This window comes from Hippoglossus hippoglossus, chromosome 20 (assembly GCF_009819705.1).
Source record: "Hippoglossus hippoglossus isolate fHipHip1 chromosome 20, fHipHip1.pri, whole genome shotgun sequence".
Taxonomy (NCBI): domain Eukaryota; kingdom Metazoa; phylum Chordata; class Actinopteri; order Pleuronectiformes; family Pleuronectidae; genus Hippoglossus; species Hippoglossus hippoglossus.
Window position 1 is genome coordinate 12,000,840 of NC_047170.1, and position 27,547 is coordinate 12,028,386.

At 43.1% G+C, this 27,547-nt stretch overlaps 1 protein-coding gene across 4 annotated transcripts; it reads left to right on the forward strand.

Moving 5' to 3' along the window:
• The first annotated feature begins 109 nt into the window (after positions 1 to 109).
• Positions 110 to 27,419, forward strand: pde7a (phosphodiesterase 7A). Of its 4 annotated transcripts, none has more exons than XM_034572229.1 (12): positions 110 to 226; positions 18,149 to 18,209; positions 21,852 to 21,941; positions 22,657 to 22,820; positions 22,915 to 22,978; positions 23,632 to 23,828; positions 24,323 to 24,454; positions 24,537 to 24,628; positions 24,748 to 24,892; positions 24,988 to 25,084; positions 25,239 to 25,319; positions 25,405 to 27,419. In XM_034572229.1, the coding sequence occupies exons 1-12, from the start codon at positions 158 to 160 to the stop codon at positions 25,674 to 25,676; spliced, it is 1,464 nt and encodes a 487-aa protein (XP_034428120.1). In that variant the 5' UTR covers positions 110 to 157; the 3' UTR covers positions 25,677 to 27,419. The 4 variants fall into 4 exon arrangements, with proteins under 4 accessions (XP_034428120.1, XP_034428121.1, XP_034428118.1 ...); XM_034572230.1 differs by having other exon boundaries at positions 21,855 to 21,941; XM_034572227.1 differs by lacking the exon at positions 110 to 226 and adding an exon at positions 7,133 to 8,179.
• The last annotated feature ends 128 nt before the right edge of the window (positions 27,420 to 27,547 follow it).

A 27,547-nucleotide genomic window follows, 5' to 3' on the forward strand; every position in this document is an offset into this window, starting at 1 on the left:
GTAAATATATTTATGATGTCTGAATGGTTTCTCAAGGATGGACTTGATGCTGCTATCATTGCAGGTATTTGTATTGATCCATAACTCTTCTGGTTCAGGAGGAGTCTCACCTGGCCTGACATCTATAAATGACTGATCCTCCACATCCTTACAGAACATGTTCATGGCACCAGCACAAGCAGCAGCTACTTCCAAGGTCGAGGACAACACGCAATCCCCATACAAGGTATTTAATTATTTCCTACCAATAAACAATATCTGTAGAGTCCCTTTACAATGGCTGTTTTGAAAGATGCTTTTTAAATAATATTATTATAAAGGTTCCTGAACAATCATGCACACAAGGAACAAAACGACATTCGCACTCATACAATACCCTTTCATAGAAATCTGATGAGAGAATAACATATAGGAGATAAGATAACATTTACCTGCCCACGCTGTTCACCTCTATACAAACACAGGAATTTGTCTTCTTGGTGGCATCTGACAGCATTGAGATAATAGAAATAGAGTGGAAAAGGTTATCAACTTCATAATATAAAATAGTTGATTGATTTCTTTTTGTGATTATCGTGTATGATAAGGTCAGGTATATGCATTTTCCTTTTTGCTTTACCTTTTTCCTGTGATTCACTACAAATGATATTTTCTTGTCCCTCTCTGATACTGTGGTTAAATCACTTAATTCAGTTTTAATCAGTAAGTTATCAATAAGGCTGAACCAGTACGAGTGCATATTCATTAACGACAAGCAAGGGCTCGCCAAATGCTCCACATTTAGACGGCTCCTAAAAGGGAATTCAAATGAGCTCAATTAAGAACATGTTCTGCGTGATGCCTTTGTGATTGAAGTGAAATCGTAATTGTCAAGCCATTACTGTCTGACTCATCATATTGCAGCTTGTCAAATTAAGAGCAGTTTGGAGATTTCTTGAAAAGCTGACATGAATATAACTCGCAGTGCTGCTGTTGAGGCTCGACGCTGCTGTGACCCTCATATTCCTCCGTTTTGCTCAGTGGTGACATGTGGTGTTTTGAGAATATCGCAAAAGGGTCTGCCGGTAATACCAAGGCCACAAAATGCTCAACAAAAGGTGTCCCACACTCACATACAAGCACATATAAAGGTCTACTAGCTCGTAAGCAAGACAAAAGTGTATATGGGACCCGGATAGGGAGCAGAGCAAAGGGTGCCATCTGTTTCTCCTGTATGAATATTTCAGTTAGGTGGAAGTCATATTGTATTCACACAGATGGTAAGGAGCCACTGTCCGTGATTTGACAGGTCTCGGGGAAACATTCACAGATTGCATGGTCTATTTCTGCATTTACACATTCCTCCTAAAAAGGACAATATATTCGATTGTGTCTTGATTGTGATTGAAAGTGTAGCATAGTGCAAGTATTAGTACCGTGGTTGGTTTTGCTAAGCATGCAAGTGGGCAGAATTAATGATAATGTGCCGAACAGAGGTGTTTTCACGTCTGGTTTCCTTTCAGAACACAAAAACTACACAAAAACACAAATAATGGTGTATTGGAAAAAGTGAGATGCACATGTACACCACAGCTACAGTGGTCATGGTTAAGTCATTGTAAATTAGGCCCCACGAGAGAACCATATAAGTTTATTCTGCTGATATTGTCCATCTGAAGCACATAACCACAGTCAAGATTGGCCATGCAGAAGTATATTATGGAAAAAGGCATTGTCCCACAATATCATAGAGGATAAAGTTTGTTATTCTAAATAATATTTCAGATAATGAAAATTGATATACAATGATAAAGCTGCTGACAAGCCTTAACATTTTCCATTATCTACCACAATTTGTTTGTGATAAGCCCGTTTAGTATAAATAGGGTTTGTATACAGTGGATTCATGTGATAAATGTATCATCACACATTTGTTGGATGTGTAAACCTTCTCGACATATTGTCACCTCATCACAAGAAGAAAGATGAGATGAAATCAAACAGACAGTTTTCCAGATGGGGTTTTATGTAACATCTTCTCCCATACAATGACGTAGAAGAGACGTCAGTGTGCGTTAATAGGCGCCTCTGCAGCTCATGGTCAGGGGAAACAGAGATGTGCTCGGCATTCAAGGGCTTCTCTCAGCCTGGCTTTAACATCACAGCCCCTGCACCACAACAAGTGCAGACCATAATATCTCATGTTCAACACTTTAATTTTGATGTGCAGTCAAGCAGCTTGGTGTTTACACAAGAGGCTGCCAGGAGTTAGCAGGTTACTCTTAGTGGTGTGTTAGTAGTAGCAATAAATTGTATGCAAATAGAAATTCAGACTGCAGTTATCATTATGAATCTTCTTTCATGTATTCTCATGGATGTTAGACATTATTTAAAAGAAGATTATACATTTGCATCTTAATCTCTGTGTAGTTCTTTATTTATTTGTGGACTCAGATCGAAAGAGGACAGGGAGATTGTGTCACGGAAAGTTAAAGTATAAAGTCATCAGGAAGTTTAATTTGACGCAGAGAAAGTGTGACTCAACAAAATAAATTACCACAGCTATTCAGTAAAGAGTGGAATCTCATTGGCAAAACATTCACCCTCTTGGATTAGCCTGTTACTCACCGTTTACATCTGGATCCAAGTGTCTAAACAGCACATGGTGGGCTGTCATATCATATTAGCCAAAGAGCTTTACCATTAGAGCACATACATTTTAGAAAATGCTGATTCTGATTGTGTTGCTGCTGCCCCTATTTTTTTTTTTTTTTTACTTTAAACCATCAAATTCCCTTTGAACTTACCAATGTCAATCACTAATCAATCTAAATTGTAATGCTGGTTAAAGGAGCATCATGCTCTAGCCACAAGTGAGAATGTGTGCTGGCCTTTCACACAGTAAATGGTGCCATCTAGTGGTAGAAAGGCTGTGTCAAGTACATGCACTGTTGCACACTGACATCACTGCATTCATCAGAGAACAAGCTGACGTTGTACTTGGGCCTGTGCTGTTATGAGGTGAATCATAGTCTTTATAATAAGTGTGAATAATGTGGATGGAAAGTAGATTTGTTACTTGAGTAACACAATAACAAATCAAGATGTCTCGGATTGGTGCTGTCCAGGACTCAGTCATTAGGTTTATCAATTCTCGCATTCTTTTCCCCATTGCACATATCCAAGGACAGAAGAGTTTCATCTAACTGTAAGTGTTAGCACATAGAGGATGTGCCAGGTTGGAAACATGTTTAGTATCTGTCAGGAATTAAATAGTGCAGCTGTCACTGTACTGGAGAATATAAGCCTATTATAATCCTAATATCTGTGCTAATTCCCAATTATTACCTTCTGTACACTAACCATTATATACCCTATATAAGTTAAATTAAATATTTATCTATGTTCATTTATTACTGAATATTTATGTTGGTTTTTTTTCCTACTACTTATGTTGCTGATATCTATTTTTTTTCACCAAATGTATTTTTCTTATTTTACCTTTTAAAAATCGTCTGACTAAACTAAACTAAACTAAACCTGCCATATATTCTCATTTAACATTCAACTTTTGATCCACACGTCCTTGTAGGGACACCTTTTCACCACAAGATGGCTCTACATACTCACAACAACATATTTTGTGTTTGTAAATCTAATATGAAAGTACACTGCAGTATAAAAATGTTAATTTTCTCAAAATATCCTAATCTTTCAATACATCAGTTGCAGAATGACTTCATAACGGGATTAATTAAATGTAATTAACTATAGTAACACTGTCGCCTCACAGCAGGAGAGTTCCCGGTTCAAATTCCAGCTTGGTTGGGGTCTCTGTGTGGAGTTTGCATGTTGTCCCCGTGTCTTTGTACTCTGGCTTCCTTCCACCGTACAAAGACATGCAGATTGAGGATTAGGTTAATTGGAGACTTTAGATGGAAGGTGTGAATGTGAGCGTGGATGTTTGTTAGTCTCTGTACGTTGGCTGTGCAATACGACGGCGACCTGTCCAGGATAGACCCCTCCTCTTGTCCAGATATCCTTGCTATTTAAAAAAAATTGGAATGAATGAAAAAGAGAATTGGTTGTTATGTCACATAAAAACATCAGAAAACAGGGATGTGAAAATGCATATGTGTGTTAATGTGAATTTTTGCAGTTGCACGTGTAGAATGTCGATTTGTAAAACTGTTGCGTGGGCAATTGAGCAACAGCTTATAATTCCAGTGATGCTCAGTGTCATTAGAAGGTAACTGGTAAATCAATTAGAGACACCATGGCGGATTACAGTCTGCCTCCAGAGAGCAATCAGAAACTCTAGAGTCAGGGGGAGTGGGGCGCTGGGGGCCTCAAGCAGAAACAGTGCTCATGACCTCAGGGGGAATCAGCAGGTATGCAGCTCTGTTGTCATATGAAGCCGCCGAGGCTGAAGCTAAAGTAGTCAAACACACCTGTCATGCAACAAAGGTGTGTCTGTGCACGGTGTGTGTTAGTTTGCATGCTTGTGTAAATGTGGCGAAAAAATGGGGCCGTGGAGGAAATTAATTGAAAGAAATGCCTAGCATATCCTTTTCCCACGTGTGCACTTAAAGGAGCCAGTGTAGAAAATGCGCTGTCCTTTGCACACACATGTGACGCACTATTGACGCAGTCATATACCAGATCAAGCAGTTTCAGAGTTGTCTGGCAACAACAGGTTTGTAAACTGCGAATGCAAGAGCAGTACCACCCATATGTGGTAGACCTCCTCTGTTCTGTTTGCAGCAAATACCTTGAAAAAAAAAAATCAAGATATGACATGTTAGTCATTTACACTAACACAATTCAAATGGTTTTTAGAGTGTGTGCGCAGCCACAAGTTGTTTCACCACCAAAGTGGAATGTAGTGAATTTGAAGTACAGTCATATAGGAGCTTATTCTCTTACGTGCAATTCAACATTCACACTATCTCATATGTACAATATTCTTTTAATAACCGTTTGACTGAAGTTTCCAAATATAGTTCTTATTGAGAAATCTACTGTTAAGGCTAATTTAGGAAGGTAATAAACATAAATGTAACTATCCCTCTTTTCCATCTAAATACATGGGCGTCTGTGTAGGTACAGAGGGTTGTCCACAAACCAGAAGGTTGGTGGTTCCATCCCCGGCACCTCCAGTCCGCATTCCTTGAGCAAGATACCGAATCCCAAATTTCCCCTGTTCTGACAGTGTATGAACAATGTGTGATACAAAAGCGCTGCGTATATAATTGCTGTATGACTTGTGTGTGTGATGTTAGGACTGTAATCCGTGGCATACAATACACTGTACTTAAACCTGTTCTCATACCTAACATATATATATATATATATTACAGTATTCCCTTAGCTTTATTCAACATCACACATACATGAATGCACTGTGCTCATTAAGACACTGTGACCTATGCCTTAGAAAGAAATCAAGCAGCTGCCCCAGCTTCTGAAGAGCAGATAGGAAAGGCGTTGTCTTGTCTGATAAATATGCATGTTTACGCACACAGAACATACAGCCGATAAAGCAGAAACACAATGTTTCTCACTCCAATGAACAAACAACACTGTATCTGCAAAACTACTGAAGACTCACAAAGCTTCAGCCGGATAAAGGCTTGTTTTTAATACACAAAACCAAACACTGTCAGAATGTGAAGATTTGCCCAGCTACTGTCACAGGAGGGGCGAACCTGGGAGCGGCTCCTCATCATTCGCAGACTCCAGGGCCAAGAGGATCGGACCATGCCTGCGCACCAGCAAGGGAGAGCCAAGGTCTGAACCATGATGACTCCCCCTCGTTATTGACCAATGAAGTTATACCTACTATTATAAGTACTGTACCTGACGTCCGTTCGGGGCGACTACCCCGTGCTACTGACTTAGCCGAGGCTGTGTATTGAGTGCCCATAGCTATGTGCACATAGCTATGCTGTACCTTTTCATTGCTTCTGAATAAATACTTTTTGAACCAAACAGAGACCGACTCTTCTCATACCTCGGGATAAAAGAACACGACAGTGAATGCATCTTGTACAGAGCTTTGAGTGGCCAATAAGTCTCGTGAAGTGCTATATAGATACAGTCCATTTAGCCAATTTATGAATGTATTTGGTGAACTGGTGCTTGTAGTCGGACACAAGTTGTGATATGCTTTCAGTCCGAATACTATATTTTCCTTTCAACAGAACATTTGCAACTGAGTGACTGTTTCTGTTAATAAGTGAAAACAGCCAGTTTTGTGGTTTCGAACACAAACACGTCACCTTAAATAAAAAGTGGAGTCAGATCACAGTATACCCCCTGGTTGAGTTGGCAGTTCCAGCCCTCTTTCCAGCCCTGCCTCTGTCAAAGGCCTCGCTTGTTTGTGTTTTTGCTGTGTTGCCTTAGTTGCCTGGAAAAGATGCAGGACCTCTTTATGGGGGGTAGCCTATGATTGTGGGGGACTACATTCAGACCCATGGAAATGGGGAGGGAGGGGATTATGCCTCCATTGGCACTGGGCCTGACTGTTGCCATGGCACATCTATTGTTCCCCCCCAGCAGCACATGGATATGGCACAGAAACCTCCAGTGCAAATGGGGCTTTTTTCTGGTGCCGCAATGATTGTGAATTATTTGAGCCACTGCAGCATACGAATAATAAAAAGATAAAATACTCCAGTATCTCAGAGGCATGTTGGTGCAGACACACATGCAGGCAATAAAACCTGAATCTGCTTTTACAAAGCCATCTGCACGTGTCTTGATACACCACATGCAGTCATGGGGAGCAAATTGCTTGAGCTTCACAGAGCTGCGACCTTTAGCTCCATTTCCTCGACTGTTGCATTTCAAACTCCCGGCGAGTCGAAGCTCCCCGAGTAGTATGAGTCATGAGAGGAAGGCAATCACAGGCGATGATGTGGACCGCTGCAGGGCAAGCCCCGTTGTGGAGGAATACCCTTGAGAAAGTCCACGCCGTCTGCAAACGACTGCTCACACAGGTACTGGGAGTCAGCCAATCGCGGACGTCCTATTATACCCTCTACGCCACGACGTCCAATCAGCGTCTCCCTTGCAGTAAGGGCTTCCACGCCATTGGTCGGAATGAGACAAGGGCGTTGTATTTTTTTTTTCGCTCGCTCCAACAGCACCATCTCTGGCAGGTGGTGTGTGCGCTTTAACCCGCACTGTAGGCGCATGTTTCGGGCCGTAGGAAGCTCGTTGTAGGGCTTTAAAGACTCTTTACGTGGCTACTTGTCGGTTTTTTTGGGGCGCCGCAGTTTCCGCGTTACGTGCCGTTACGTCTCCTTTAAAGCCGCCGGGCAGCGCAGCCATGATCGCCGGGGATCCCCCTCTCCGAGCCGGACCCGCTGGTCAGCGGTGAACCAGACAACCACCGCTCCTTCATCACTGCGGCTTCAGAGGAGAGGAAAAGAGGCGGAAAAAGCCCCAACATGTTGATGCTGTTCCTCCAGTGAGTGGGACCGAGAGAGGGAGGAAAACGAGCCTCCTCGCCGCCGCCGCCGCCGACACGCTCTCACATCCCGGGGGCTGCCTCACCTCAGCCGCCGCGGATCCCCGTTCACCGTTGATGACATTTGCTCGGAAGCGGTCGTGCCTTTTGTTTTCGTTTCGGGAAGAGACGAGCGACATGCGGATCCGCGGACGCCTCGGAGCGGAGGTTCTCTCGCTGCGATGAAAATGAGGAAGCGCCTGCACGAAGACCCAGAAAATGGCAAGAAGGTCTCGTCGTCCGCGGGCCCGGATTTTAGTAAAATGAGAAGGAAAGGAGCGAAGGCGACCGCGGCATGATTTCTCGTCTCCCCCCCCGCAGAATGACTGGTGAAACGGCGGAGGAAGAGAAGACGCAGCATCAATGAAGACGATCTGGAACAAGTTTTGAGTCGCTCACAATGAACACAAACACTTTTCGATCGTTTCTATTATATTAAAAATATTATTTTCGCCTTGGGGAGATTTTCTAAATCACCATTCATCTATTTTTCGCATTGTTATTATTATTTTTTTATATTTCTGATCTGGATCCAGCCCCGACTGTTCAATGGAAGTATGTTATCAGCTGCCGGTTTTGCCTCTAGACAGGCTGGTTCCCCAGCATGTACTCAGCCGGAGGGGAGCCATTAGTTTCAGCTCCAGCTCTTCTCTCTTCGGGGCCCCTGATCCAAGACAGCTGTCACAGGTAAAAGAAAAATTTCAAAAAAATCTTTAACTTATCTCATCTGTTGTTGCATTGGAACAGCAGCTTTGTCTCAGGGAACCACTCAGGCCTTTTAAAACGGCACATTTCTGTAACAGACACATGAATAATCCACAGGAATCTTGCAGGTGGTTGTTGGATATCTAGGCCCCAACACACACAGACATGCTGAACACTCACCCTGCACAGATGCACGGTACATTGTCTTATCTCTTAGACCTAAAACACACAGCAACTAGCCAATCTCCTAAAACCAATTTGCATTTGTGCATGTTCCCCACAGATAAAGGCCCTCTTTGCTTATACTTTAGCCAGCACTGATGGCGTGATGCCTTAAGTACACCAGTTTACTTCTGGGAGTTGCTACGTTTGTCAGAAGGAACGTGCCACACTGATATTTATGTTCATGTCCCTTGACATATTGACAGAAGGAACATAAATCATTGAGTCACTCTTGAACTTCCTGCTTTCTCAGAGTCTTGAATTCTTGAAATTGTGCCTCTATATTTCTGCTTTGCGGTGACAGAAAAGAGAGGTAGGCCTCAAAACCCAGTCTTCATGGCGTGGGGTAACATTTTTGCCTGACTCTCATGCACTCTGGCACACGAGCACAACGCACCCATGATGCATTAGCCAAGCACTGAGTCACTGTTGTGTTTGAGCATGTGTCTCAGAGGGTGAAAAACCCATTAGGCCACTGTCCAGTACACTTGTTTAACTAACTAATACATGTGTAACCTCCACTCAGAGAAAAGTTGTTCAAGTCGTGAGTCGAGCACCTTCCCCACTATGCTACACTCTTTAAAATTAAACAACATCCGTTTTATCGTACAATGTATTCTCACCTCCTTGGGTCACGTTCTGCTAGTTGATCATGAACAGAAGTTCCCACCGCTCTGCATGGGATTTCCCAACACATTAACCAAGCATTAAGTCACAGTCTTTGACTGTGGGAGCAACCTCTTCAATGGGCTGTCCATTAGTGCTTTGTGCAGGACCCTGCTCCACATAACCACCCATGTGTGTCCGCTTTGAACTTCCCCACACCATCACAGGCAGCTTCCTCAAAGACTGATTCATGAACCTCCATAGGATGACGTTGTCAACAGACCTAAAGGTTGCTCGTCTTCTGTAGTCTTTTGTTGGATAAATTGGTGGGAGATGATTTATATGACCGTCGGTTCAGCTGGACATCCATCCATTCACTTCAAATTTTCAGTTAGAATCCTGTCACTTCATCATCACTCTGTGTCTTTGTTAGGAAGACTAATAAGTAATCCAAGGCCCTGTAGTGGGGTTCCCTTGCCACCCAAGGTCCAAAATGGAGAATCCATAATGGTATAATGCTCGATTGTTCATCCTCTGCATACAAACACGAGTGTGAAGCTATTGTGTCTCTCGGGATAGTTCACCAGTTTTTTTTCTCAAGTGGGTCAGAGTTCATTTCCAATTGGCAGGTGTGAGATGTGCTGTTGTTTAGTTCCTTTGTTGTGAATAAGGGTCATTTCCGACAAGCAGTGCTCTCTGGAGTGTTAAGTGAGTTTTCCAGGCAAACAATAATTGTTTGCATGTCATTTTTGGAGAGACGTTATTAAATCGCACAAGGGTTACCATCACTACCATCACCAACATCAGGACCTGAGAGCAAGGGGGTCCAGTAATTCAACTGCTGACATATTCTTATGTTCCTCCTGAATGTTGGCAGAATTGTGTGAGCATGTGCGCATACGGCACCGTCACTCAGCCTTTGTTACAGAGCAATTACACTTCTACAAATATTGTGTTTCGGGCCCTATTTATGACCATAAGGGTGCATTTGTCCTTGGTGGCTGCTGTGTTTTTGTGTGTGGTTCCACAAGCCTGTTGTTTGTGGAAGCAGGGCTGGACTCCCATTGCAGAAAGAGGCAGTTAGGCATGTGCCTGGGCTCTGTGGGCAGTGGTTTGGCTCGTTGCCAGACTCACAGATGGCCCGAGTCTCAGTCTCTTGTCTTTCGCTGGCTATCTTGTTCTGCTCACTCACAAGCTCCCCCCTCTCTTTCTCTTTCTCCTCCACCACCCACACACCCACCCCCCACCAGCCTTCCTCGCAGATGAAGACATTTCCTCTTGTAAACAGAGGACGAAAGGGTAGGGTTGAGGACATGACCGATTCTCAGAAGAATATGTCACTCAGTGGTCATGGAATGCTTATGGGTGTGAATATGCTGTTGAGGAGGCGTTGAAAACTGCAGCGGCGTTAAATAAATGGGCTTATTTGTCTATTACAATGCCTCTATTGTTTTGTCATCACAATGCATGTTTGCTGCGTGTTGATTAATTCCCCAAAGTGAGGTGGAAGATGATTTGAATTTTGCTCGTCACGCGGTTCCCAATTCAAACTATATAAGACACGTGTATTTGCATGTTAAGTTTTCTTGGAATTACTGCACACATGGCACACAAGAGATACAAGAATCAATAAACGGATGCACGATATTGATGTGGTCCAAGTAGTCACATGGCTTTTGACGATAATGGGAGGAAAGAAGCTTAGACTGGAAACACTGATCTGCCGTCATCTCTGTCCATCATATCACAGTCAGAGATACCATCAAGCTTACGTTGGCCACTGACCCTATATCGACTCCTTTTTATTGTAGATCTTTAGGCACAGCAGATGATGATAGGTCCGTGCGTACGAATGGGAGATAGTGCCGCTTGTTTCATCCACACTATGAACATTTCTGTGCAGAGCCTGATAAGGAATACACTGAAGTGCTTCTTTCTGAGGGAGTTACTTTGTTGATTTTAACTGAACCGATAAGACATTTTTTTCTTCTTCTTCGGTGGAGTGCAATCGGATTGACGTCGTTTCAGGATGTGGTAAGAATGCTGAAAGAGCCATTCAGACTCTGAGCCTGGAGTTTCACAACCTTTCTCAAAAACTTTAACCCTTGAGCTGCCAAAAGCTAGCTTTTCTCAGAAATTTTGCCGAGAGCGAGCTGGAAAGCGTGGGTCCTGTTTGTTATTAAGTGAGGATGTGTATTATTTAGTAAATATACTGGAGCCAAACCTTACATCCTGTCTTCGTTTAAACATACACACACTGCCTGTTTCTCTGCCTGTCTGTCTCTCTCGGTAAGGGGCCCCTCTTATCACATGACCATTCTGTTTTTGTGCTGCCGTGTCGAGTGCAATCGGCCGTGAGAAGGTGGCTCCACATATCAACACACTAAGGGACACAATGTCAAGGGCTAACTGGCTGAATATTAATCATATTTTCTGTAGTCCTACAGACATATGAGATGAGCCTATACAGGAAGAGGGAATTTATTTACCAGCGTTACTGGTTTTAAACCCCAAATAGCTGTCCACAGGCGCACTGGTCGGAGACCTGGGTTTTGTTTGCCCTTCTCAGAAGGTTGAGACTTCCAAGGGTGGGGGTGTGCATTAAGCTGCCCCAGAGAAGCAATTAGAGCCTGGGGATGATGTTTGAAATGAATGAAATTCCTGTGCAGGGTAGACTGCTTCTGAGAATACAGTATGAAACAGGTCTCCCCCTTCCCCCACTAATTTACTCTGCTTGTATCATTGAGTACTGCTAAAAGCACATTTATAGGCCCCTTAAAACGCTCCGTGTAAAGAACGCTTAAATCATTTTATGACACTTTACCTTCCAGTAAAAAAAAAAAAAAAGGTTGCAGATATATTACTGCTCGACAGCATGCTGCTTTGGTCTTTGGCAGCAACTCTGCCCTGTCATTTGCCGACTAAGACATTGGGCCAATTCACCCCAGGCCTCTCTTCAAACCAGCAGCCCTCTCTCAAACACTCACTGCAGCTGGAGTGTGTCACAGTGGAGAGTGTTCTCATAAAACACTCTTACAACAGGTAGACTCCATCCAGGGCTTTTGTGTATGCAGCGGCTGGTGCACAAGGCACGCACGCACGCACACACACACACACATATACTCACTCCAAACCTGTCCACATTTATGGCCTAGCACTCAGTTACTGGAATGTGCCGTCCCACACAGCACAGTGCTGCAAGAGGTTATAACTCAGAAGGAAGCTTTCAGTTTATAAAACCATGAGTCCTGCTGCTGTTATCTCACAAATTTGCGTGTGTGTGGGGTGCGTGTGTGCAATACTTTGTTTCTGATATGTCAGGACTACAGCCAGCTTCCTCAATGTATTGGCCCGCCCAGACTTACTGACTACACAATAGGCTTGTCTTCTGCTAAATGCAAATTTTGAGGCTAAATGACACAGCGATGACGTGTGAGAATGCTGTGCTGTGCAGTGGACTCTTGAATACCTTTCAAAGGGTGTATGACAACAATATCAGCTCAATCACAATGCTATGACGACAACACAACAGGTTTGGAAAAAAACACTGAGCTGTTTCGAATGACTTCTTGGAACTTAGCCAATACCTTTTGATTAAGATATGCAGACACACGCTCAGCAAACATTCATGGGAACATAAAGCGGATATTCAACACACCTTTACTGAATTTCACCAGAAACCAGGAAGGACTACAGGTCACTTGATTTCCCAGTTCAAAACCTTTTGTGATGTTGTTAACATCTATTTAATAGAGTCTGAAAATGACAAATGTTTAAGCCCAGGGGTTCGTCACACAGTCAGAAGTTTAGACATCACGTGACCTTCTGACCTCAGAAACCTGAGTTGTGTGACCCCATGCTGCAGGACTAAGCTGAGATAAGAAACAGAGCCGTGTGTAAACAAGCTTATGAGGAATTGCAGGGAGCACAATAAAACAGTTGTTATGCTGTAGTAAATTCTATAGTAAAACAAAACTGAATTTGACTTGTTCTCAGACTGCTGCAAGCTAAGTTTAGAGTTTTTAAAGCTTCATTGAAATGAACAGAAAGAAATGTGGTCTGCAACCAATTTTGGACATTGTCAACCTGTTAAATGTACAGTACCTACACATACTCAAGTTGGCTTGAATCAAATTTCATGCTTCATATCGTTGTAAATCCAATATATTTCCTGAACAATTTCCTGGGCTCATTTCACACTCGCTGGCAAGCAAATTGGCAAAACCAAGGTTTTTGTATGCACTTAACTACGTGTTCCTGAGCAACATCTCTGGCTTTGCTTTGGGCATATAAACCTGGAATAATTATACTTAAGACAGTTTTTTCTGGTTGTTTCACAAAGTTAGCAGTGTCCAGGATACGCCAGAGATGGACAGTTGATGACTTTGTTCCTTGATAGCCATGCGAGTTAAAATGTTTCCCTTTACACACCACATTTGCATGAGCCTGAAGTTAAAAAAACGCCACAGGCCAACAGATTGTTAGAATTTTTTATCCCAGCCCTGTCTTGTTTGATGCCAGAGGCTGTGGGTCAATTGCAAACTGGCAACCAGTAAGCGTTAGTCCCTAAAGCTACATTTCTATATTGTCCACAAGATGCTGGCACCAACAACTAAGACTATAGCAATGTCAATCGAAAATGACAACAGTTTCTCTATTGAAATGTAAAGTATTTTCCTACAAAAGTTTACGGTCCCAATTTTAGTTCTTGTTAATATATGCCCTGGTGGGTAATTTGAGACTCATTCATCAGAAGATTTGTCTTGTTCAGAGTGTATTTGCTTGATTTAACAAAAGTCTTCTATTTTTTGCTAAGTTTCATCCAACATCCTAAAGTTAGGACACTTTTTGTTTGACTCTCATAAAGGGCAACGATGGTGTTTGAGGTTTTAAGTCCACATCATGTATCGCTTAAGAAACCCACAGATGAAGTCTCAGGTGTTGTATCCGTGTTTGTCTTGAATCTGCTCATGATTTAACTGCAGATTTGGATAACTTTGCTGAGACACACCTGTTAGCCACTATGATCACTACCTGTGATATGGGCATTCTACCACCATGTTTCTCTTTGGAGGACTGAGGTTCACCTCTGCTGTGCTTTTAATCTGCACATCTTTGTATGACAAGTTCAGTTACTCTGAGAAATTTAAGCCTCTCTCAAAAACTAAAATGTCTTTAAAAAAATACCCACATCTATTGTAGATGCACAACAATTGATGTTCGCAGTAACCAAGTCACCACCTCTCAATCAACTTAGCATGTACAAGTTTTGTCTCTGTTCAGCCTAACAACAAGTTTGTAAACCCGTCTTCTGAGAAATTAAAAAAAAATAAAAGAAACTTCTATATGATGCTGATACTAAAGTCTAAAACACAAAACACAAAACTCTAGTTGCAAATCAGAGTGATTCAACTTATAAATAATAATAATTACTAAAATGCGCATTTCAAGAGACCCCAGGATGCTTTACATGTGTCACTAGGGACCAAAAATGAATACACTAAAGTTCAAGTCCTGTCTTTGATAACCTGCATCTCTGTCTCCCTTATTTCCCATCACCCTCAGCTGTGAAGCATAAATGCCGATAACACACGGCTTATAGAGAGAGACTGAAGTTAATGTTGGTCCATGACAGGACAACGGGCACATGGTTTTGTGTGTGTTGGCACTGCAAGGCGTAGCAGGGGTGTGTGTGATGTGGGCTGGCCTTTTCAAGGGTAAAATGTGACTTTCCCCTCCAGTCACACTGGGAATGTGACATTGACACAGTTTTTTGTCTCTTGCCGCCTCCTTCTTACAGCCCACGAGGGAGCACATGCCAGTATCCACTTAAGTTCCAACTGGTGGCTGCCCCAATAAGAGTGTGAGAGTTTGTGTGTGTGTGTGTGAGTGTTGATGTGTTTGCTGCAATCTCTGGCCAAAAGGTTTGTTTTGGCCAGTATTGGCAAGGCAGCAATATACAGTTCCCAGGCAGCTCATATCAACCTTACAGACACACACAGACACACAGACACAGACACAGACACACACAGACACACACACACACACACACACACACACACACACACACACACACACACACACACACACAGAATAAGATACACACAGCTCAGGCACACACAATCTATACTGCTCACACTAACCTGGTGCTGTGTGTAAACACAGAGGCTTGTTGACAGTAAAATACAGCTTTGCAGATTACCAAGCCTGAGTCAAGCTGTTTGCTAGCCGGTAAAATATTATCTTTAGATTGGCAGCTGTCATGGGCTTAGAGGACAGTGTGTATGTGTGTGTGTGTGTGTGTGTGTGTGTGTGTGTGTGTGTGTGTGTGTCTGAACTCTAAGGATATGAAATATTCAAGCTTGTACACTTGTGTTTGTATATGTTTGTGTTTGTGGTGTGACGCGGTAACTGTTATTAAATATTCCCAGAATGTCGACATACAGAGCAGTACTGAGCTCCAGTTTGTTTTTTAGCTTTAAAGATACACAGGCATAACTTTAAACATTTTGTCTTTCTTTGGACAGTGGTTATGGGACCCCTGCAGGTTAGTTGGTGTAGTGCTTGGCCAACAGGCCTATTACGATCTGTCCAGTTATCCCCTTTGTTATTCAGTCAGCAAATCACAAGTTGGCAATCATTGGACCAAATGCTATCATTAAACCTAACGCTATCATTGGACCAACCGCTAGTCCAATTTTTTTAGACAAATAGAAAGCGAGTCCATCAGACAACCAGCCAGGCATGCAGGCTCCCTGTAGAATAGGGTGTTTCCCAATACTCCCGTAGAATTTGTCCCGTCATAACTTTATAACAATGAACTACATTGTATTTAACAGTTCTTACACGTACACAAACGCTTTGACTGTGGGCCTGTCTGTCATAGTCAGACTGGCTGTTGGGAATACCAGGAGAAATCTCACAGAATTAGTGGGCCTGAAGAAAGTCCATAAAGCTTTTAACCATCCTTGACAAGCAGGTAGAACTCAGCGTAACACCAGCCCTCTGTGGACCTGTTATTCAGGGTGTGCCTGAGAGCGTGCTGCGTGCGTGTGCCTGGATTGTGCTCACCACCACAGACTCTTAATTCTGTGGGAAACACTGGAATGGATAACCCTAGATGAGGGTAACCCCAGAAGGGAGAGAAGAGAGTCAGCCTGGAGGGGGTTCAGGATGTGTGGAGTGCATAGAGAGGTGAGCCAACACCTCAGTGTAACCCGGAGCAGCTGTCTGTTGACATAGCAAATATGCAGTAACCACAGTTGTACTTGCTACAATTGACTCTGCTGCTGCAGCTGCCTCCTGGTGAGGGACATTGTTGGCTCTATGTGGTGCAGACAATTGAAGGCGAAGGAGACAACTCAACAACTTTATTTGCTGTAGGGTTGGGCCAGCTTAGAAATGTTCGATCCGGTTTGATATCGAGGTTAAAAACCACACTGGACCAGTTTAGTGAATTTGACCTTTGAGCGTCGCAATTGACTGAACCAGAACAAAATTCGACTGAGAGATTGAATGTGTAGCAACTCCAGTCCAGTTGGTGGTGGTAATCCGTCTCTAAACTGGTTTGCTAACTGCCAATAAAAATGAAATAAGAGGATGAAGCAGAAAATGAAGTGGCACCGCAATCAGCAGGAAAACGGGTTTATATTTCTTGCAACAACCCCTCAACTTTGTTGGCTTCATATCGGAAACATTCCCTTATTGGCATAGTCTTAAGTTTTCTTTGAGACAGAGTCTCCCATATCTCCTCTCGTCGTCACCCCAAAAAACTCATGAACTTTCCAGTAAACAGTCACAATATGTGCCATGTGCGTCTGTACCCTTTACTTTACAACAATGTGATTGTCATGTTGCAATCACTTTTTTGGCAGTGTCAGCTTGCCAGTAAATCGCACGGCTCATCTGACACTAATGGCTCTATTATTCTATTGTTTAAACAAACATAAAAAGTTGTTATTACAAATTCAAGACAAGTTCGATCTAGTACATTGATTGCGTCAACACCGGTTGCTGACGTAGGTTACTTTGTACTTTGCCAAAATTTGTCATCATGAGAAATGTCACCTCAGCTGGTTCATGTAAAATCAAACCGGTTTAAGCTCTTGCACTGGACCTGACCCCCGAAACTGGAAATTGTTATCCACATTTTGGCAACTTATTATTGTTCTGAGATGAACAGAAGCCCCCTGATCAAAAAATACTGTGCTAAAAGATCAGATTCATACCAGAAAGGAATCATGAACATTTTGATGTCTTTACAACTGTTTTTTAAAGATATACTGTTCCTTGAGCTGACCAATACTAAAGTTACTACTCTCAGTTTTTCCATGGGCAGCATTTATTTCTATCAAACACAGCACAACACTAAACAATACAAAGTTGCTTCGCTCTTGAAGATTGTTTTAGCCTCATACAGTATTCACTTCAGCCCGTTCATTGCATTCTCTGTTTGTGAATCTTTAGTACACATGTCAAGGAGAAAATCAAGATCTAATGTCCAAATCTAGACTTTCAATAGCTACTCTTTAGAAAAAGATCGATCTTGCATATCTTAAATTTTAAACTTAAACATGCTATCCGGAATGTTTTAATTAATACGTTGTTATAATTATCAAATAATCTGCAACTGAGGAATGGGCAATCAAAATCAACCCGAATTGTAATTAACATTCTTCACAAACTTTTAATCTTTTAGAAGTTTCTGCAGCAAATTGAAGCAGAGTTTCTTTAAAGGAAGTAAAAAACAAATATCATTGTAATTTCTATTTATGGGAAATGCTGTGCTTGTCCGTGTGTCTGCATGTGTTTCTCACATGACTGATAGCGGCATTGTAGGTGCCGTATCAGGCTGATGATACGGAGCTGGAACATCTTTATCAGTGCAGCAGTGTATGAACACACACACAAACAGCAGATTATAGTGGCAGCACTACATTTCACCACCCTCCACTATTCAAGCTCTGTGTTTGCATTAAGAATCGCTTGTGTTTTTGAGATGTGTGTGTGTGCTTGGGGGTTATGAAGTTGTAAATATTATGCTGATGTGCCAACATAAGTGCAACATTATAGTGGTGTAAACACTGGACAGTTGTTAATGATGTTCCTTTTGTTTTTGTTCAGAGACGAGGTGCCATCTCCTATGACAGCTCTGACCAGACAGCGCTGTACATTCGTATGCTAGGTAAGTCTTTTGCCAATCTTTCTGCACACATGCACACATGTATATTCGCCAGACACACACTCACACACTTTTTCCAGATATAAGTAGGTTTATGTCCTCCATGACTATGTCCATTTCTAATACACAATGGCTCACAAAGTAGTGAGATGAATCAGAAATGCAGAGGGGGATGTTGAGATTATGAAGAGATGGGGATACACTCGAGCGCATATCCAGAGTCCGCTCAATCCCTGGCCTTTTGGTAATCTCTCAATCACAATAGGCTTAGCTTGTGTGTGTCTTTATTGCTGGAGTATCTTTTGAAGTTTGACCAGATTTGTAAAGAGTGCAGGATTTCATTTGACCCCTAAACAGACGTGTGTGTGTGTGTGTGTGTGTGTGTGTGTGTGTGTGTGTGTGTGTGTGTGTGTGTGTGTGTGTGTGTGTGTGTGTGTGTGTGTGTGTGTGTGTGTGTGTGTGTGTGTGTGTGTGTGTGTGTGTGTGTGTGTGTGTGTGTGTGTGTGTGTGTGTGTGCGCGTGCGTGCACGTGTGCGTGTGTGCGTGCACGTGTGTTTGTGTGCGTGCGTGCGTGCACGTGTGTTTGTGCGTCCATTTGCCCAGAGCAACCCCAAACAGGATAAGCTGTTTAGAAATTGGATGGGAGGATGGAGGGCTCATAGCTCTGCGAGGCAGATGGAGCCAGATGCATGTAGGAAGCAGCCAGATCAGCCATGGCTTCCTAATCAATAAGGTTATTGCGGATAATGGTGCGATTAGAGCCTGGCTGTACCCCTGACATCAGTCTACCACACACAGATGTGCCTTCACATGCAACTTTTACCACCCTAATTAATAGATCTGATGCTGTTGACTGGGAGTGAGCAGCATCAAAGAAGGAAGGTAGAATAGCTCAGTGTTTTCCTGTCAGTGTCGTGTCGTTCATAGTTATCAGATTGCTGCTGTGAAGCGTAGTGAGTGGGCAGGGACCATTAAACGGCAGGAGCAGTTTAGGGCTTACTCATATCTTTGTTGGAATCCTGTTTACTGAAGCTTTCACATAATATTTCTATACTTCTCCAGCTCGAAAAATGCCCTTGAGTTGACTGCTGTCACATGTGTCTAGTTGCAGTAACAGCAATTTATTGAGCTGACTGAAGGAGCTTTAGCTTTTTAATCATTTTACTTGGCTAAGTATAATGGCAGTCCCATACGTCACCAGCATAAAGCATCTGTCTCTGTAGATTTTATATTAAATTGAGTGTGAGGAGAGGCACACTAATGCAGACCGGTGTTTGCGCGGGCCAGGGTTCAGTCCGCCAAGTAAATGCTGATGTGCTTGCAAATAGCGAGACTCTGAGCTTTCACCACATCAGTTATAATGACATGACCTACATCCACCCAAGAGCACCAGCACTAATGCACCGCAGGGGAAACATGGACCCTGTGACTCTTAAAACACACTAATCACACGAGTGCACACATACGTGCTGAACCCGAGCACATGCATCTGCAGACGTGACAGATGTATGAGGACACACACAAACACACACACACACACACACACACACACACACACACACACACACACACACACACACACACACACACACACACACACTGGCCTAGAAGTGAATGATTTTTGTTTTGATTTTGCACGTGAGATGCCACTGATATGGATTCACTCTCCACATTCATTCTAACTTTACAAATAGCTTTTAAAAATATTGTTGAGCATCATCACGACTTAAATTGTAATTCTTAGTTCATGATATTTTGATAGGAGCTTGTGTAGTATTCAAACAGCTGTTTGCAAGTAAGTAACATGCTGGTTGGGGGAACACACCTGTGTGACTGCTTTGAATTGAATTCTGATGCACACATGACAAAATCCAAAGTGCCCATTTGAAAACATACCATTGCACTTTTTAGCACCTTGATCAGTTGACAGCCATATAGCGTCTTTCTAGTGTTGCCTGGAGTGACGTACTGGCATTTTATTGCACTAGCGTCATAGCACCATTGTCTGACTATGCTCTCACTGCTCCTGACTGCAGTCCACCAGCAGTCTGGCCTATCCCTGTTCCTCTGCCTGACTAATAAACACCGTCATAGATGGACTGCAGGTCTCTCTCAGTGGTTCTGAGTACTAATAGTAGAGCAGACTGTCCTGACATGACATTGCCTGCTCAGCTGTTTAATCAACTTGTCTGTTCATTGAATTTTCTCTTCCAGTACATGTGAGTGCTTGTTTGTGTTTGACTCTGCCTGCACATGGATAGTATAGGCCAGATTTGTAAGAAAATAAAGTATTAACTGCTTCACAAATCAGAAAAATAACATACAAAAAAGATACAAAATTCAGTTTAGAAAACAGAGGAACCCTGAGGCCAATAAACAAAAGTTTATTAATGACCGGAGTTAGTAAACCTGGAGTCCAGTCAATGAAACTTGACTCACTCAAACATCTCACAAATCTGCTGATGTGAACTGTGCCTCGAAGGACACTTCAGATCCAGATAGGATTGATTTCCGTAAAGCTGCAAAGATATTTGTGTCCACAGTTTGATAAACTCTCTGTGAATAGAGATCATTTAGTTCTGTGGCTACTCTGAGCTAAGAATACTCCAAAGCCATAACACAGAATGATCATTGAGGTTAAAAACAACCCCAGTGTAACAGCTACTGGCTTGAAGGAATCACAGGAATCTGTTCTCATGACTCTACTATATCCGTAGTACATGTTGAGCATGGTGTCTATGGCAGGACTCCATGGAAGAAGCTACTGCTCTCCAAAACAAACATTACCAAGGCCTAAAATTTGCCAAAGAGCAAACTTGACACTCAATAACACCACAAGAGTGTTTTGTGAACTGAGGAAACAAAGCTCGAGTTGTTTGGGAGGAACACAAAGTACCGTGTGTGGGGTAAAAAGGTCACAGCAGTACGGTGGAGTGAGCATCGTAATTTGAAGCTGCTTCCATCATTGGGGGTGAAATGAATTCCTACATTTACCAAGGTATAATAACAAGGTGGCTGTGCACCAGCTGAACGTTAGTAGTTGTTGGGTGACGCAGCAGGACAATGACAATAATAAAATCTGCCTCTTTGAATTTCTCCTGTCAGAGTGCAAATCTTTAACCAGTAGAGATGCTGTGGAATGACCTCCAGAGAGACTTCCATATGAGACATCCTACAAATATGGCTGAGTCCTGAGTGTTGTGCAGATGTGATCTGCGGCTATAAAACCTGCCTGTTTGAGGTTATTGCTGCCAATGGAGGATTTGACCATCGAATGTATACAAAGATGGACAATTTGATGTCTCCTCAAAAGTGAAGCCAACGCATCTTGATTGCCCCCTGGTGGCTGGCTGCAGTATAGTTCATAAACCCTGCCTCCTCCTTGTGACACATGGGCAAAACTAAAAAGTCAAAGTACACGTTAAATACTTTTTTTTTGTCTTTTTAGTTAGTTCTCATCATTATCCAACAAATGGAGGCTTGCGTTAAAAAGGTTCAGGGCTTCTGTTGTGGTAAAGCTCATCCTTGTGACTCCAGTATCTAATGCATTAAAACAACGATTATGAATACTACTTGGCCGAGCACATTCAGACACACTTTCCAAGCAGCATGAATCTTGAGGAAATAAGTGTTGATTTCTTCTAGGAGATGTGAGAGTGAGAAGTCAGGTTGGATTTGAACCGGAACGAAGAGGCTCCCATCCATACCTGTGCATCGACTTCCGAACTCTTCACAGTGAGTATGAATCCGTGTCTGTGAGTGTATCATGAGCCAGCTCCATTGACCCTCCAGCGGGTTATCAAACCATAGCTCCACACACTTTGTTCCTTTCCAGAAAGATTGTGCAGAAGTTTGTACTCAGTGTTTTCGCATAATGATAAAGACCAAGGTGTGTCTTAGTGTAAATCTAGTGAGAGGCTTTTTATCAAAGCTCTTTGAATAGCGGTGTGATAAAGTAGCCGCCTTCGCACTTACTGAGACCTTTTTATAAAACATCAAACGCTTACAAAGAAGTAGTGTGTGTGAGAGAGAATTTCACCTAAAAGTAATCCTACCTCATGCTGATGTTTTTCCGGTCACGTGTGTGTGTGTGTGTGTGTGTGTGTGTGTGTGTGTGTGTGTGTGTGTGTGTGTGTGTGTGTGTGTGTGTGTGTGTGTGTGTGTGTGTGTGTGTGTGTGTGTGTGTGTGTGTGTGTGTGTGTGTGTGTGTGTGTGTGTGACCACTGACAAAGCATGTCTCCTGTGTGATACCAGACGAACGGCTTATGAGTGGGCGGCTGTGTCAGCAGTGACTGTTTGTATATCGCTGTGTTGGTGTCAGATCCCCACCGAGTTTGTGCGACTCAAATGACACCCCGAGCCTAATGAGCTTTTGAAATGAACATGTCCCAGAGATTGTTGCCGTTCTCACGCGTTACATCTTTTGTGTAATTTTTGTGTGTGTGTGCAGCACGGTTGAGCTGTGAGTCCACGTCGGCCGGCTCTGTCCCTGAGAGGAGGGTCCACAGACTGCTCAGCTTCCAGAGGTACCTGCACTCATCCCGCCTGCTGCGAGGAATCCCCCAGCAGATCCCCCTCCACCTCCTCGATGAAGACTACACCGGACAGGCCAGAGTACGACACCCACAATTATTTAATGACGCCATAATTAATTGCTTTGTGTTGACCTCCTCACTTATTGGGTGTCATCTTTTCCCTCTCTTTCTAGTGCATGCTGGGAAAAGTCGGGAGCTGGAATTTTGATATTTTCCTCTTGGACAAGTTGACTAACGGTGAGTGAAATATTGTTCAGACGTTGTTTTAAAAGTCATGATAACGGAAGTAATGCAGCTCTGACGGGAGATTCCTGCAACTCGGCTTTAGATTCAAAGTGTTAACAATGGTGCCATCTGTTGGATGACCAACACAGAGGATGTACTGTGTGAAAATTAACACTTTTATTGAATGACTACATTGTAAAAACAAAAACACCTCGAAAGCAGTTTTGTGCGCGGACACAAGACTTGTGAAATCTTTTTTTAGTGCAGCTGCAAACAATTCAACAACATCCAACAGAAGATTTTACAGCTTCTTCCTACACCTTCTTCACTTTGAACCACAAACATAGGTTCATATAGCGTGAATCTTAAAGATGACATATATTCCTGCTCTGACAGCAGCCTCACTAGATCAGAATGTTCTCCAGTCACTGCACATGTTCTTCCATGTACCTGTCTTGACATGTTGAACCTCAAAGACAGAGACGAGGACGACGCTGCTTACTGCCTTAAAAGGATAAATATAAAAAATCTCAACCAAGTGCTTGAGGGAGAGTTAATGGATTTGAAGTAAAAAAAAGAATGCCCCCAAAAAAACATACCTCCTGTAATGTAATGGGTATAATACAGTTGTAGATTGTGCTGATCTGATCCGTCCTCTTGTTCAGGAAACGGCCTGATCACCCTGACCTCCCACCTGCTGAACCAGTACGGCCTGGTGGAGCTCTTCCAGCTGGACATGGTCAAACTCTGGAGGTTCCTGGTCATGGTCCAGGAGGACTACCACAGCGACAACCCCTACCACAACGCTGTGCACGCCGCAGACGTCACGCAGGCCATGTACTGCTACATGCAGGAACCCAAGGTGAGACAGGCAGACTAGAGTGTGGATACCGGATCTGGGCTTTCTTCTTCCATTTGTGTTATATTGCACATGCTTGTGATCGCGGAGAACATCGGGTTCTGGTTGGGCTTGTTTAGTTCTCTCTCAGGCTCGGACGGGTTCAGACAGAAAATTGCAGCCTGAGCAGATTAGATGTTTTTGCTCCTTTTACTTAAAGATTCTACTTTTTGTGAACCATGACAAAAGCTGGTTGAATATTCAAAATTTAAAGCAAATTTACTTTAGTTCCTTCTTTATCTAAGCTAATGCCTCTAGTACAATCAGTAGATGACTCACAGTGCAGGCTGACCTACACAGCCTTGATTCCATCTGATGAATGTTTTTACATGGTTTAATGTATGAGTGATATCTAATGTCGTATCAGTGTATAACTTTGGGATGTATAAGTGCATCAGTCAAGGAGCACTATAGTTTAATGTTGTTGTCACCTTTGTGTTGCTGTCTTGTGTGTGCAGCTTGCAAAGTCTCTGACCTCCTACGACATCTTGCTGGGACTGTTGGCAGCCGCCACTCATGACCTGGACCATCCTGGGGTCAATCAGCCTTTCCTCATCAAGACAGACCACTATCTAGCTTCACTCTATAGGGTAAGGACCTCATGACACTCACGGTTTAGCTTGACAGAACTGAATGTGTGTGTGTTTACAATTCCTCCCTTTGAACTCCCAGAATACCTCGGTTCTGGAAAGCCACCACTGGAAGTCGGCAGTGGGTCTCCTCAGAGAGACTGGGCTGTTCTCCCACCTGCCTCCTGAGGACAGGTCAGTTAGAACTAGTTACTTCACTTTTCTACTGAGCTGTGGAGAGAAAATACCAACGTGTAACACAGTCTGTGCTGAAAACAGACGTTGTGAAACAAATGTTCTTTCTGCCCCCACAGCCTGAACCTGGAGAGGGACTTGGGCTCCTTAATCCTGGCCACAGACATCAGCAGACAGAATGATTACTTGTCCAGGTTCCGCTTGCACCTGGACCAGGACAACCTGTGCTTAAGCAAAGCCGGCCACCGACACTTCGTCCTGCAGGTCCGTTTACCTCCTCTGCTTTTCAGGCCACGACTTCTGCATCCGAGCAAAATCCTCAGGCTCTTACTCTGTTTTTTTTTGGGCACCCTGTGCAGATGGCTCTGAAGTGCGCAGACATCTGTAACCCCTGCAGACCCTGGGCCCTGAGCAAGCAGTGGAGTGAGAAAGTGACGCAGGAGTTCTTCCAACAAGGTTCTCTTCAATTATGTTACATTATCTACCTATTTGCATATTTAACTATTATTATTACTTTAGTTCTTCATTCTTTTTGTGCTTATTCTCTAATAAAAGTACATAAATATTGTATTAAAATGGCATTAAATTACTGGTCTTTACGCTCTTGTAGGAGACATTGAGAAGAAGCACAAACTTCTTGTCAGCCCACTTTGTGACAGAGGGTTAAACACAGTTGGAAACATTCAAATAGGTAAGTAATCGTCTGTTACATTTGTTTGCTGTGTCTAATATTTAACATTAATCTGCATGTGCTGCCTCTCCTCCTCCCTCCTCAGGCTTCATGACGTATGTGGCGGAGCCGCTGTTTGCAGAGTGGGCTCGTTTCTCCGACACACGTCTGTCTCAGACCATGCTGGGCCACATGGGGCTGAACAAGGCCAGCTGGGGCGGCCTGCAGCAGGAACAAAGCTCCGTCTCAGAGGAGGCGGAACCCAGCAAAGCCAGCACCGACGCAGAAGACGCTGCGGCCCGACGAGGCGCCAGCACCGCTACGACCGCAGGAGGAACCAGCTCCAAAGAAATACCTCAGGGAAACAGAGAATCCTGACACTCCTTGTGTGCCCTTTCACCTCAGCCTCCTGACCCCTGACCCTGGTCTCACGGCCTCCCCACACACTGGGAGCCGAGTGGTGCATCCAACGGCCCACAGACCCATCCCTGCCCCACTGCTGCCCCACCGCTGCCCCACCGGATCCTAACTCCTTGTTTATGTTTTGTTGCTTTTGCCTCCCATCTTGATAAACCACTGATTTTATTTAATTTATTTAATTTTTAATTCCTCTTTTTTTTTTTTTTTTTGGCATAGAGCAATACATAGATACCTCATTTGGCTACTGCTGTATTTTCTGTTTTTTGCTTTGTTTTATTTATTTGTCCACTGTAGTTTTGGCATTACTGACTGAACACACCACTTGTTGTGTCGGTGAACCTTAAAGGGGAAAGCGGTATACGAACCGAAGACGACTTTTTCCTGGTATTTTGAAGTGCCATTTGAAAAGAAAGATTTGAAGAATGTTCTGAACTGAACTGATGGAGGCAACTCGAGTATTCAGACACGAGAGCCTCGTCAGACTTTAGAATAATGCCGTGTTGCATTTGTGTTGAAGATTCTTCCTCATGTAAAAACGAGAAAAAAAAAAATGTGACAAGCCCGGTCCTTTTGCTGCCTCTATGAAGACTGTTTACGCATTAGTCCTTATTCGTTGTTTCTTTTCCCTCGAACTGAAGTGAATCACGTTGGCTCGACGGTTTGCCTTCGGAAACACAGATGTGAAGAACCACTCGTTTGAACTGTCATCCCACTGTTGAAGCCATGAGCAGAATCTCACTCGAACGCACTAGATGCCATAAGTAACTCCACCTCCGCTCAAATGTGTTCCTGCACTCCAGAGTAAAGATGGCGATGGATGTGCAGCTTCGTCTCCATGACATCTCCAAGACGTCTTGGAAGGTATTAAAGAAATTCGCCCTGTTTTTTTTGTTGTTGTTTTTTATCTTCCAGTGCTGGTTGAACTCGGATAGCGTCGCTCCCAGACTGGAGATCTCAAACTTTCTGCACATGTATCTCACCTGGAACTCCGCTCAACGCAACTTGACTCGCTCAGGGGTTTTGCCAGTCTCTTATTATTAAGAGGGAGAGGAGGAGGAGGAGGGGGAGGAGGCGACTGCGGGAGATGCAAGGGTTTATTTTGTTTTTGTTTTGTTTGTGTGTTGTTTTTTTGGCTAGGATCTACTGAAGGAGACTCTTCCTCTCCACAGAATGTCTCTCACAGCCACATGCAACCTTAAGGACTGCTCAATTGATGCCTTATAACTATGCACAAACTATGCTAAGTGACCAAACCAACTCCTGTTCCCATCAAGTGCATGGTGTGCTTGTCTTTGAATGCACTGTCCAATCCCTTGGCCTTTTGTTGTGAGGAACAACTCCAGCTGTCCTTTACTTTCTTCTTCTTCTTCTTCTTCTTCTTTTTGTACGGAAACAAAATGGTCGAGTGACTTTGAACATTCCATTTCTTTGTGTTTGGTTTGTCTACTTCGATTCTGTATAGTGGCACAAATTGTGTTTGTGTTTGAACATTTTGAAAGATAACAGGTGCTTTTCTTACTTTAGCTGATTTGTATTTTGCTGTAAGTGCTGTAAGACTGTTGATAAAACTGTTTACAATTTGTTGCGACAGCCATTTTTGGGAAGACTTCGGTGTCGAGCCAGATTTTGTAAGAGCTTTGGTGTATTGACATTTTTGATACATGCCTGTTGCAGTTACAATTTGAATAATAAAACCTGTTGACAAATGTTTGACTTTCACACAGTTGGTGCTGATGTTAACAACCACTTAGTTATGTAATTTTTTTCAGTTAGTATAATTTTGTTCAGTGCTACTGTTGACTGATACTAACTGAACAAATATAGAGTCA

Bases quoted from the DNA above. Each gene is read 5' to 3' on its own strand.
- pde7a (XM_034572227.1), top strand. From the start codon at position 8,042: ATGGAAGTATGTTATCAGCTGCCGGTTTTGCCTCTAGACAGGCTGGTT. The intron at 21,942-22,656 runs GTGAGTATGAAT...GTGTGTGTGCAG, and splicing joins CGACTTCCGAACTCTTCACA to CACGGTTGAGCTGTGAGTCC. The intron at 22,979-23,631 runs GTGAGTGAAATA...CCTCTTGTTCAG, and splicing joins CTTGGACAAGTTGACTAACG to GAAACGGCCTGATCACCCTG.